This window comes from Epinephelus lanceolatus, chromosome 6, assembly GCF_041903045.1.
Source record: "Epinephelus lanceolatus isolate andai-2023 chromosome 6, ASM4190304v1, whole genome shotgun sequence".
Classification (NCBI taxonomy): Eukaryota; Metazoa; Chordata; class Actinopteri; order Perciformes; family Serranidae; genus Epinephelus; species Epinephelus lanceolatus.
This window is the reverse complement of record NC_135739.1, coordinates 15,778,521-15,791,885: the sequence shown is the minus strand read 5'-3', so window position 1 is coordinate 15,791,885 and position 13,365 is coordinate 15,778,521. Positions and strand designations below refer to the sequence as shown.

Sequence of the window (13,365 nt, the reverse complement as noted above, 5' to 3'; positions counted from 1 at the left end):
TATGTATATGTATGTTTTTTTTATTTTTTTTATTCCCTACCATCCAAGGGAATTTTGGGAAAATGCACTCCTTGTACATTTTACAAAATTGTACCTTTCACGTTTAGGTTTGGGGTCTAAAAACTTTGATAAATTGTTAGCAGACACCTTTATCTATTCAAGTATCAAATAATATTCATCACTGTCCAAGCAGTCTGTGAGTAATGGAGGGTTATTGCATGTCAGTCACGTAGTAATTCTTTGAAATTCAGTGAGGTTATGTGATTCCAGCATGGCTCCACCCAACTTCAAACCAATCAGCCAAATTGAGTGGAAACCATTTCAAGCTGCATAATAAAAAAGATGCAACATACATTACTCCCACTGTTTAAATTGAGGAGAATATTTGCAATGTCCCAGAAACCCCAGCTGAGGTCAGTGTTTCTCCACCGGACGCCTCAGTGTGGACAGAGATGTCACTGTCTCCTAAAAATATCACCTGCAATATTGCAACATTGGCTGTATTATTAATCAACCAAAAAAGCAACCTGGAAAATGTCGCTTTTCTTGCAGACACGAGAGGAGCTCTTTCGTTCTGTAGCATAAGAGTGATATAAATCCTACGCATGTTCGTGTCAGCGGACAAAGTGCATTAAAACGCTGTGCTTTAAATCACATCCAAACAAAGGGAACCAGGACACTCAGCAGCAGTAGCAGCAGCAGCAGCAGCCAGGGTGCGCGGCCCCTTTAAGAGAATAATTAATGACGTCGCGCTGTAAACACGACTGACGCTCAGCTGCGTGGCCGAAGCATCCTCCAAGAGCCCAAGACCTTTCCAGGTTCCTGTGTTTATTTCTCGACGGGACCACCGAAAGACACTAAAATAACTGCGGTTCAACCTCGACTCTCATATGCGGTCTCCAAAACCAAGACGACGCTGCATTTGTCCTACCAAGTGCCATGGCTAGAAAGACGGACATCCCCTCCTCTTACTATGGTGAGTCGGTTCGTCTTTGTTGTAAACGCCAAGATATTTTCCCCCCGTGCTGTGTAACGTTAACGTTATGACAGCGGGGTATAACGGTATGTTTTTCAGCCTCAATGGTATTTAACCCCTTGCTGTGATTTACGGGGACGTTAGCTAGCTTACATTGCCAGTTGCTAACTATTTAGGGGGGTATTTAACGGTTGACACCAAATATACGCAGTAACGTTAACGGTAAAATCATGTCAACGGCTGTTAACGTTCGAACGAGCCTAACGTCTCTTTTTTGGTGTTTCCTTTATGTGCTCCAGGAATTATCCTTATCCCGTAGCGTTAACTTACCTGGTTTACTCCAGCAATATGATATATTTTTGCCTTTGTGTTGTCCACCTGGTGTTGAAGTCCTCACAATAGGAGACAATAAGTCTTATCACTTTCCTCCTCCACTTTCGTCACTTCGTCTTTGTTGTCAACGCAGAGATATTTTTCCCCCTGTAACTACTGTGTAACGGCATGACAACCCAATTCAACATTAACAATAGCTTCCTTATCGATTAATGTGGCGATTATTAGCTGTATTGGGTAGATTTATCGTTTGGTTCAGCTGTAAACTGTCAAATAAATAGTGGAAAATGCTCATCATTGTGTCCCAAAGATGATGCCATCAGATGCCTTTGCTTTGTTGTAACACCAGACCAAAACCTGAATATATTCAGTTTAAGACAAAGAAAAGCAGCTAGCAAACATGTATCCTCAACATTTACAACCTGGAAATATTTGGCATTATTCCATCTAAGACAAGGATTAACCTTGATTGATTTGATATCAAATACTGCTGTTTTTTTTTTTCTTTGTACAGGATTGTACTGACCTCTTTCCCAGAATGGCTCGTTTTTCATCCTACACTTGCTCAACAAAGATCTTTATCCTTAGTTGACTCCTCTGATGTGATGTTTTCCTTTCTATTTTTTCCATGTGTTAAAAAAAAAAGTGTAGGAGACTGTTAACAACAATAAGCATTATCTCCACTTCCCTCCTTCTCTTCTCGCCCACATTAAGGATAATTGCAACACTGTAAAAACTGCAGTCCAGGTAGTGCAGTTAGGAGTGAAGATTAAAAAGTAATGTCCTCTGTGAATGAGTTTGATAACAAAGGATTTATTGTCTCCAAGTAGCGTTTTTGCTGCTTGAGGCATATGGATATATTTAATCCGTGGGCAGGTTTTCTATCCGTTAGCCTGCCTAAGTAATCATGTTGTTTATCAAAGCAATATAATCCTTTATCGCCACCAGATGCAGTGTCCCTCCCCCTGAAACAAAGAGTCACTTACTTTGGTGATTTTAACCATGCTGGTAGCTTTTTGTGGTTTGATGTGAGCATCAATACTACTACAGCTAGATGCATTTCCCTCTATATTCAGTAATCTTCCATTTAATCATTGAAAAATGGTTTTTCAATTTCATTCTTATTGTCAGTGTTCAGCTGCTCTCAGGTGACTACAAGACAGTCACGGAAAACCAGCTTGCCATTGAAACTAGGGCTGCATGATATGCGCAAAAAATAAATGAATTTAAAAAATCACATTGCGACGATTTTGACAAATCAAGCAATTGCGATATGAGTTGCAATTTTAATGGGAATGGTAATTTTGCATTTTATTTTCATCAAAAAGAAAATAAAAAATTGATGATGTGATTTTGCTGGGCTTTGCACCAAACAAGCATGTTTCCTTACATCTGGAATATGATTTTAAGGCCGGGGCATCTCTGTAACACCACAATCCTTTATTTATAATGGTATGCTGTGACATATTTTATCTTTATGGAAAAATTGCAGCTCCTACAATTTGGATATTGCAATTGGTCATATTGCAATTTTGATAATATTTCGATTAATTTTCAGTCATAGACTAAGCAATCCATCATATTGACAGGGCACTTATTGTCTCCGTTTAATTAAACATTTCTTTACAAAGACGTTACCTAAAAAAACAAGCTCCACAAAACGAAAGTGTCATTTAAGATTTTAAAGGTAGTTATTATGTGGCTGTATTCAAGGAGTGGCCTTAATCATATCTACACTGGTTCAATATCTCATATTGAATCATTGGACCAGTGATCAGCTGATCAGTCCAACCCCAGCTGTAATGGAGAGCGTTTTATAATTATTAACTTTTTCATTCCATGCTTATCAGTGTCAGCAGAGCCCTCCACACCATTATCAGTTACAAATACATTGTGTCATCCAATTTTGTCCAACTCGTACATAATAATTACAACCAAAATGACTGTCAGGGAGGCTTGATCCTTACATGCAGTAGCTCTGCAGTTTTAGAGCCACGTCTGCTCCTGACAGCTCTTGATGGGGAAAAGCTACTGTGTCTTCTTGCTGTTATTTCCCCACATGCTGACCTCGTATGTCCCTCAGACCTCATGACTACAGCAATCTGCCAATCACGACTGCAACCTGTCATCTGTAGTTGATTCTCACTGCTCTCTGCAGACGTGCAGCTCACCATCGGGGCCTTCAAACCCTATCACCATAAACCTGACATGAGAGATTATGTGTAAAGTGTTGTAAGTAAACAGCTTAGAGCCTGTGTATCATTATTATTATATACATTACTTAGGTACAGTGTGTGCATCATTACAGAGGGTAATTTATACCTACAGTATACCTGCATTATCTTCTACTGCTTCAAGTGCTACTCTCCTGAGAATTACGTAGAATATATTGAGACAGTTTAATTAAGGAACATAATTTTGCCCTAACAGCATCCTACGACCTAGCTAGTGAAGCATGGGATGGAGTTATGGTGCCTCCCTGTGTTTAGGTCAGCTGCTTTATGTTATTGGCTCCCTGGTGCTTTCCCTCCATCAGCTAGCTTGGCAAAAGAGCAGTTCAGAGGATGTTGGTCTCACAACTGAGCAGAGAACAAGACAAATTTTACATTAGCATGCCCAAACTCACAGTATTGTCAAATAGGGCTACAATTAACGATTATTGTCATCATGGACTAATCCGCAGATTATATTCACGTTATATTGATTAATAGTTAAGTTGATTTAAATGCTTAAAAAATGCAGTTTCCCCAGAGTCCAAAGTGATGTCTTGAGTTTCCTTTTTCTGACTAACCAAAAGCCCAAATTCCACAGACTTGTCAGTTACCATCATGAATGACAATGGAAATTTAAGATGCTGAAACCAGCAAATGTTGGTATTTTTTGCTTGAAAAATGACTGAAATGATCAATCAATTATCAAAATAGTTGGCGATTTATTTTCTTCCGATTGCCTGATCAATTAATTAACTCATTATTGCAGCTCAGTGCTTAATTTGAGCCGGAACGTACTGGAACGCATACCAGGATCTTTTCAGAAAAGGCCCTGGTGTGTTCTGGAACTAATTTGCATGGGTCTAGAACTTTTCACATCTAAAAACTACATACAGTTTTGGCTGATGTCACTAGAGTTGCAGGGTGGAGTACCGTAGTACTACGGTGCCTCACGTACCACTGCTGTGGGATAAGTTCAAAGTCCAATCGCAAGAGGGTGAGTGTCCATGCACCGTCCAATAATGGCGCGCACTGGTCAATAATGGCACGCACTGGCCAACTGGTACTCAGTATGCTGCTGTAGTGGTTTGTTTTCCAGACTTGTGAGTATCTTTGAGCAGTCAAAGTTATTATTTATTTCTTTTTACTTGTTGGCAGTGATTTGTTTTCCACAGAGCTCTATGTGCGAGCATTTTACTTGCATTTGCGACTAAAAATAGTTTTGTGCGAGCAAAATAAATTATTCAGCATGCTGTGCGAGCACAGAATTCAACCAGCAACAGAAACGAAAGGCGAATCCTGCCGGTTGTGGGTTGAACGGAGGTCACAGACTGGAATACGCCGGTGAAATAGCCTATGGCAGCTCCGCGGCGCAAGATAACGGCTTACCGGCAACAGAGAGGTCCGACTCCAGGTCCAGTAACCTAATTTCCTCTTTCGTTGGCGTCATGACTGCCCAGTAGTACCTGGACAACCAAGCCATGGCGGCACACAGGTATGTGGCGTGTCAGAGGAGAAGCGAGTCATTCACATTTCTCTCTTTGTGGCAGATAACAGTCCACAAACCTCACCGCACTTTAGGGACTGTTCTTTACTTGTCAGGGGAGGAGGGTGGCTGGTTGATTTTTATTTTATTTATTTATTTATTTTATTTCAATCCCCCCTATGTTAATCACTTATTGATGCTGTTTTTGAAGTATGAATAAGTCAATAAGTAATTTATTCCATTGAAATATCATTGATGTATTATAGAAAAGTGATTTATCTTTTTATAAATGACAAAAGGCACATCTACCTCATTTTTGCTGTGGTATCGTGATACTACTCAGAACCGTGATACTTTCACTGGTATCGTACCGTGGGTCCCAATTTTGGTACTGTGACAACACCAAATGTCACAACCATTCCATTCGGAGTTGCGCAGTGAGGCGGCTCGGGTGCCGCTTAAAAAAGCGTTCCCCCACTTTTGGGAGTGGTGGGAACACTGCTCTCTCAAAGGCCCAAAGTGTTCCCCTACTTCTAATTTTACAAATTAAGCACTGTTGCAGCTCTATCGAATTACATTGCCAATTTATGTTTTACTCATTGCATTTGTTCAAATGTGGACTCAATGTGGAGTGCATAGAAACAAAAATCATTTTTACCGTCGCTGATTCTGTCAAGCATATTATTTCCAGTCTGGCTAGGTGGATACTAGCAGACTGTGGGTCAGTTGATTCTGATGTCAATTCTGAAGAATCAAAGAAAAAAATATTTTTACTAGACTTGCCACGTTGCAGTGATGCTCAAATGTCACACAGGAAATAAAAAAAAAAGCTGAGACCCCAGGTGATTTATGAATAGTAGCCACAAGGCTTGTTATGTGGAAGAAGTGCTAGAGTTCTCACCTTTTCTTTTTTCTTAACAGGAAACCCTCCTACTCTCTTGAAAGTTTTGAGTATTTTACATATTTCTGGTAAATGTAGGAAGTCATTAACAGAAGCAGAGGTAGATAAGGCAGGAGGAGGAAGTGTCATGATGCCATTTCACATTAACATTGAATCATCACCAAGACCTAATATAAAGTTGGATTTTTCTTTTAATGAAGATAAATTGCATTTGCCCTCGTAAAAAGCAGCAAAAACCCTCAGAGAAAGCATAAGTGAGCCATGTTTTTAGCAGCTGGTCAAACGACCTGCCATCCCATCATTCACGTTTAGCAGTACTCCACTTGCTCTACATCCTGAATTCAAGTGCACTCTTTAGGCTAGTATATTATATAACATTTCTAACTATGTAGCAGGTGTTCAGTGGGTTTATACTGTACAGCTGAAATGTTCAGTCAGTCAGAAAAGTGGAAAAATAGCTCATAATCATTCTGTGACAGGTTTGTAAGTAACAATTTAGATATGAATTCCATTCACCACAGAAAGTGTTGAGTCGGGCACACTGTTAATTAACAAATTTCTCGCATGGGCAGCTTCCCTAAACGCTGCATTTTTATACTGAGTCAATGTAGAGTCTTGACAGAAAGCTGAGAGCCTTGGTTTAGAATCAAACATTCACAGCCTCTTCCTGTGAAATTGCAGTCAGAGAAGGTTGTGGCTCAAATGGCCCATTTTGCACCCAGGTCTAAGTGCTATTATGGGCTTTTTAAGTGTCACTGTCCTCTGCAGATACTTGTCTTAAATGAAGACCGATGCTCACTCCGTAGTGCTCCTGCACATTTTATTTGTCTCTATGGCATATCTGCTCATTATTTTTAACAAGGTTATGTTCCTTTGCTACTAATTTCATGCGTCTTCTCTCAAGAGATAGCTATGTCAGTGCCTGGAAGTTTGAAGTATATTATTCACACTAATGATAGGGTGAGTCAGTAAATAATTTCAGATTCACTTCTACACCGCACTGGATGGTGATTTGTTCGAGTCTGTGAAAATGGGACATTTAGCTGTGAAGAGGCTTTCTAGGCGACAGCAAGGAGACTTTAAATTTCCAATTTGCAGTACAAATATAGTCAGTGTTTGTTTATGACTAGAAGGCTAAGTGACATTGACAGTGATTTATGAACCACAAGCCAAAGATACACTGGAAAATGAGTGAGGGATACAGCTACATTCATGCAAGACACGTAGGTTATGAGTCTCGGGAGCACAGTGAGACTTGAAATGACTAGCTTTATCAATGGAAATGAATCATTACATGACATGGTGTTCTGATGTTGTGAACATGCCTTTTTTGCACAGGTCAGGGCCTTGAATTGCACCTTGTGAGTTTGCTGAGATAGATCAGGGTTTTAGTTGAATTTGATGTGTACAGACTGCTGAAAGGCAGAGTTAGGAGGATTCCCTGTTGGAGAACACCGGCAATGAAGTGATGTTAATATTGACCAAGTCAAGACATTGGGCCACCCTTTGGGTATAGAGTGCAGCAGGGATGATGCCTAAAACCTGGAAAGGAGATGGCATTTTTGAACTTCTGGTTTCCTCGTCTCGAAGTCAGTATGTTTTTTTAAAAGGATTTTTGGAATAAGGTCTGTGGTAAACACAAGCTTAAGAGATGTTCACATTTTGTTCTACGACAAAAAATATGTCAGTAAATACTCCACTTGTGGGGCACTTAAGTAGCTAAATAAGACTACAGAAGTTTTTTGGGGCATTAAACATCATTATGCAAAACATGGCTTTACAGCCTCATGGTGATGGTAACATTGAAGTCATATGACTGTGTTCGATTGTAGGTGTTTGTATTTACGCTTAAAAAAATCCTAAAAGTGCATAGAGTCATTAAATTACATGAGTGCATTAATATTTCTTGCTCCTTCTCTCAACCAAAAATCAGGATTCAGAATCTGTGATGTGCTGTGACACACACATATTTTCATTGACACAGTCACATCATTGAGAGTGGGTGAGAGATTTAACTCTGTGGACTGAAGATTAATTTATGTGAAGGCTTTCATATGATCTTCAACTGTATACTAGCTTTTTGGCAGCACAAAGTTCGCACTGTTTAGAAAATATTCAATTGATTGGAAAAAAAGGGGGGTTTAAATAGTGAGCTCATTCACCATTAAATGTGCAAGGTATTCTTCCTTCCAATGGGAATGTGGGCTCAGTTGCACTCTGCCTAACATAAAACTTTGATGCAAGCGAGATGAGGATTTCTGTGTTGACATAAACGGCAAAAAAAATCCCCCTCATAATCAGTAATTTAGTCCAGCACAGAGTGCCGAAAATCTTAATTTCCTAAAACATGCAGATAAGTCTGCCTACAGGCTGAGATTATGTACTGTAACCTGTTTTCAGCACAGATTGATTTGTACTTTTGTGATTCTAATGGAGCGATCTGCTGTAATTTTCTTGGTTTTCAGGTTAACAACACTAATACCTGACTAAGAGGAAGCTGTATAAGAAAAAGGAGGAATTTATTGTGCAAGTTTCAAGACAAGTCTTGAATACTGAGTATGAGACTAAAGGATATTGTATGTGCATTTGCGTAGCTGCATACATACAATATCTAGATTTGTATTAGTGTGTTTCTCCACCTTGGTGTGTGTATTGCATATTTGGATATCAAGATGTGGCATATCCTCTTATATTTAAGTCTTTATAAATCCAGGCCAAAGCCGGTAGAGCCTGTCACTGATCTACAGAAGCAGTAGCGAGCCTCGTTTCACAGGAACACAGGGCTGCCACTGACATGCCTGGAGGCTCCCACAGAAGTAACCAAGGTCACAAAGCTCCAGCCACAGTACTGCCACTTCTCAGCTCCAAGCAGCAGGCTAGCTGTCAGTGTCTGACACACTCAGATGCTAACTCCCCTCTTGGGGGTCGAATCCCAACCCGGATCTCACTATTCTCAGCATTTGAGAGGATGTCAGCTAGCTGTCTTTGCCTCCCTCTGAAAATATGCACAGTAAACACTGCTCATGCACGGATAGGAGTTAACCCAGTGGGCTACCTAACCAGATATGCCAAGTGCTCAGTCCTGGAGCATTTGCTAATAGTTGAGAGGATCCCAAGGGGCTCTGCTAAGTAAACCTAAACCAGAGATCTGGATGTTGTTGTCTTGTCTCAATAAGGAGACAAGCACTTTAAAGGTTGTACGGTTGTCCAGAGGGGGGAATAAGAGCGAGGCACGAAAGATGTTTTTGGATACAGAAGGGCGATAAAAGAAAGGCAGAGAAAAGGAGAGTGATGGTGCTACATGGAGAGTGTTTGTGTGTATTATCTCTCCACATTTTTAGTATTATGAAAAAGGGGAGCCATCTGGAGCTTTTTAACTGCTTTGATTGTTTCAGACTCCAAATTGCAGGTTTTTTTCCTTTTCAAGGAACTGTGGGAGACTTCCGTGATCATAATGCTGTTCCCAAATGTTAATGTGTGTATGTTTTGTGTGAGTGTGTGGCTGTGTGTGTATGAGAGAGAGTTAGGGTTACTGGGATGTAAAAGTCTTGCCTGAATCCAGTGAAACCATGCCAGTAAATTTCTGCCCATGACCCTCTCAATTCCACTCAGTTTGTTTGTGTGAGTGAGTGTGTGTTTTCTGATTCAACAGGAAAACCCTGATAGTGTATCTCTGCCCTACAGACTACCCTCTGACCCCCTTCCAGCCTTGTATCCTATCACAGCTTTACTGGCCCCTTTATCTTTATAGCAGTGATACATCCAAGCAGCTCTGTTACTATTGTGCCATGATGTGCCCAACACTTATATTACAGGAGAAACCTGCACACTTGTAATTCTTAAATACAGACTAGAGGAAAACCCGAAACTCCAAAGCCATGTTACTGATGTTGCTTTTCTCTCTGGATTGGCAGAAGCCAGTGCTTTCATCAAATATGAATGAACATACTGTATGCAGCATTCAGACTTACAGGCCGTGCCTACTCTGCTGAGCAACATCATTATGCTGAATTTTTAACATTTCTATTTTTTTTTTTGTTAATCTGTAGCCAGATCTAAGCTGGATCTAGGCCCAACGTAGCTTTTACAGAAATGCAGTCTTACAGCACTCCACTCTCTCCAGGTCTTGGAAATGTTTATGAATCAGCAGAATGAAAACAACAAAAAAAGTCCTTTCCAAATGGCCCCTCTGACCCAGCCCATGTAGAGCACCTGCAGTGTTCGAGCTGTTTGCCTGACCACGGTATGAAAGAGGCCTGTGTTGGACAGTGGAGCCTGGGCACACTGGTGCCTGTGTCTGCCCGTGTTGGTGTGTCTGTGTACTGGATGTGTTTATGGAGACGAGCTGAGAAACGCTGGAAAGGGGGGCTGAGGACACGGGATAGGGAAAGTGGAGAAAGTTTTGCTCTGGAGGGTGTGCTGACAACACTACTGTACAGTGTGATTAACATTCTTACTCAAATGTGACAATTATGTGCTCTATGTACTTTTTTCCTTGACTTGGACTTAAAGATTTCTGTATGTACTGTAGGCTAGTGTTGTCAAAAATAGTGATGTATCGGTACATATCTATTCTGGATATTTAAAACAGTTTAAATACAAATTTTTGGCGATATCAATACACCAGCACCAGCTGCACTTTTCCGCTCTTTCTTATTGTTAATGTTTACCACAGTCATTCTGCTGCTCTCTGCTACTAACCAATAAAAGACACTCGTCGTTGTCATTTTATAGCCTTGTTATATTTATCTTTTAATAAGAATTTTAAATTTTATGCCCTCAGTGTCAGTTTGTCCCTGTGATATCGCAAATGGTATTAAATATCATTATTTTTTTTAGATATTGTATTGATGAATGTCCAGTATCATGACAACACGATTATAGGTTGATGCCATTTCATTCACTGGTTATCTTTGCTCTCATAGTAACATATCTCACAGTATCTGCAGTGATATTTTCCACATAAAGTATAAATATATATGTGACTCCGTAAATGTGCACATAATCCTTGAGCAGTCTCACCTCATGATAAAGTAAGCTGCAGGAGATAAGTGTGCAATTTAGTCTCCTCCCAAATTGTGAAATACAAGGCGATGAACTGCTTCTGTGACTTTCCCCTGAAGCTTTATTACTCCAGGCTGGGTTGTTACATCTGGCTCTCTTCCTGCACGGTACTCTGAAGTTGATTCTCAGCAGTCAATCTCAGCACATACTTCAGAATCTGTCTGACAGGAGGTACGGACTTCAAATTGAGGCATTGTCACTGCGCTTTTCAATCTTTTTTGAGAGTTTTTTATTAAACTTCTGTTGGAAGAAGGAATTTTATCACAACTTTTTTTATGTGTGTCACAGGCGCAGTTTATGGCGTTAGGTCCTCGCCACTGTAAATTGATCCATAGATCTTGTTGCTATAGCAGACTAGCTGGAAATGCAAATGGGATTTGGGAGCGAAGATTACTGCCAAAGCTTTTGTCTGATCCTGATGTGTAATTCCTCACCCCGTCCAGCCTCATTGCCTCAGAGCCTTTGATTACCACCATGATTGTTGTGTTATGCGTAAATCTTCCAGTCACAGCAGGACACGGTGGCATTATCCAACACTATGTCAATAGAGGAGACTAACAGTTAGTGGAGCTAACAGTGACTTTAGCTGTCCCAGCATAGCATGCCTGCCAGGCTTTTTCCGAATGTTGTTGACTACAGACCGTCTTTCAGCCTGACTAAAGCCAGCAGCACACATCCAGTCCACCACCCTCATCTCCTGCACTGGCAGACTGCAGTGCAGTCTAAACAGCCGTCACCTAATGCAGACTCTGCTGGTATCCAGGCATCACTGATGATTTTCAACACTCTCTTTTAACCTTTCATTGAAATTTGTTTTGTGGGACAGAGGAAAGTACAACAGCCTAGTGGAAGTAGTCAAGCTGATGTAGTAGGTAGGAGCAAAAGCTAAATTTAGCTTAGCTGAATAAGCACATGCTCTGTCACCTAAATATTATTGTGTCAGAACGAGGGGTTTGTAATCCTCCAGAATATTTTAGTGTGCTGTATATTATAACATGCTATTGCTATTGGAGCTTACGCACTCACGTTTGATTTTGAGTTCCCTCAGTCATACTGTATTGACAGTTTTGTATTCTAGGTTTTGATCAACATAACGACTGCCCTCATTTTTCGTCAGTTGGCGGGGGACCATGCTGCCTGCTGGTCCTCTTGCTGGACATACTGGCAGGCTCCACAACTCCAAACAGTAGCCTGATCGAGAAACCACTGACACGACTGAAAAAAGCTCCGCTCCCTGACACTCACTGCACCACAATCTGTCCTCTAACCACTGGCTCTCCTTGATCTCAGTGTGATTCAGCTTGCACTCACCATATGGACTAACCTGTTTGCGTCACAATTGCTCGTCCACTTGAGACCTGCACATGTTTTAAATATTCACACTACCCAGGTGGATCAATGAAAGGATATTTTTTTTTAAATCCACATAGTTCTGTTTCCATTCTGGGGCCACTCTAGTAGCTATCTACGTATTTTGTTCACCCCCAGCAGCTGTACCTCTAATTAGCTCTGATGTGCGTTAATGTGATGCATCCTGCTGGCCATGTGGGTGTAGCAACAACCATTGGGATATAGAAGCAATTGGAGGCAACTTAAGGCACAACACAGAGGAAGAGTTCACTCTTTACAATGTGCACATTGCTAACTTTAAAAGACACAAATTAAAGCGCAGTGGTGTGTTTTAGTTCACATGGGCTTTTTTTTTTTTTAGTTCACATGCTTAAACTGAATTTAGGTTGGGCTGTTTGACCCTTGGTCTGGGCATTTAACACACTTCAGTTGTCCTGTGGTAGTTAGTGAGTGAGCAGCGTGGTTAAGCAGGTTAAGCTAATCGCAACATGGACTCGAAACGAACCGCACTAGTTTGTGAGCCTGTGAACCTTAGGGTGCTTTCACACTTGGTCCTTTTCACCCTTAGGATGCTTTCACACTTGGTCCCTGTGAAAACATCCTCATTATATTCAGTGCTAGTGCTCTGCAAATGCTGCAGTGAGCACCTGGTCTGGTGACATTATGTCCTTGGCTGAGGAATTCACACACTTAACCCAGAACATCTCCCATTTTTAGACCTAAAACACAACTCAAGTGAGTGGCTTTCAGTGACAGCCAAACAGATGGCTGAAAAATAGGGTTTTTAACAGCAAGGACAAAAAAAAGGGACATGGAGGCTCTCATATCAAGTTTCTTTAAAGAAAGGTTAGCAGCTGACACTGCTGCGATTAGAAAGAGCTGAAATGATCATAATCACTCCTAGAGTGCATGTAAGGAATTTCCTTATGATCTAGTAGCTGCACGTAGCCACATGTAGTCATAAGACCAGCCAACTGTAACCACTGTTTGACCCTTGGTCTGAGACATGCAGCTCTCCATCTGCCATAATTCTTGCCCTTACTCT

General features: G+C 40.9%; 1 protein-coding gene across 6 annotated transcripts in view; it reads left to right on the top strand.

The window, feature by feature from the left end:
* Positions 1-749: 749 nt before the first annotated feature.
* slc44a5b (solute carrier family 44 member 5b) overlaps positions 750-13,365 on the top strand; it is a 39,875-nt gene continuing 27,259 nt past the window's right edge. For 4 of the 6 annotated variants that reach the window (XM_033622108.2, XM_033622106.2, XM_033622107.2 and 1 more), the window contains exon 1: positions 751-976. In XM_033622108.2, the coding sequence (XP_033477999.1) occupies positions 940-976 (37 nt within the window). In that variant the 5' untranslated portion in view covers positions 751-939. Of the gene's footprint in view, positions 977-13,365 lie in introns of all 6 variants that reach the window. The other 2 variants (XM_078168693.1, XM_078168692.1) reach the window with 1 other exon arrangement.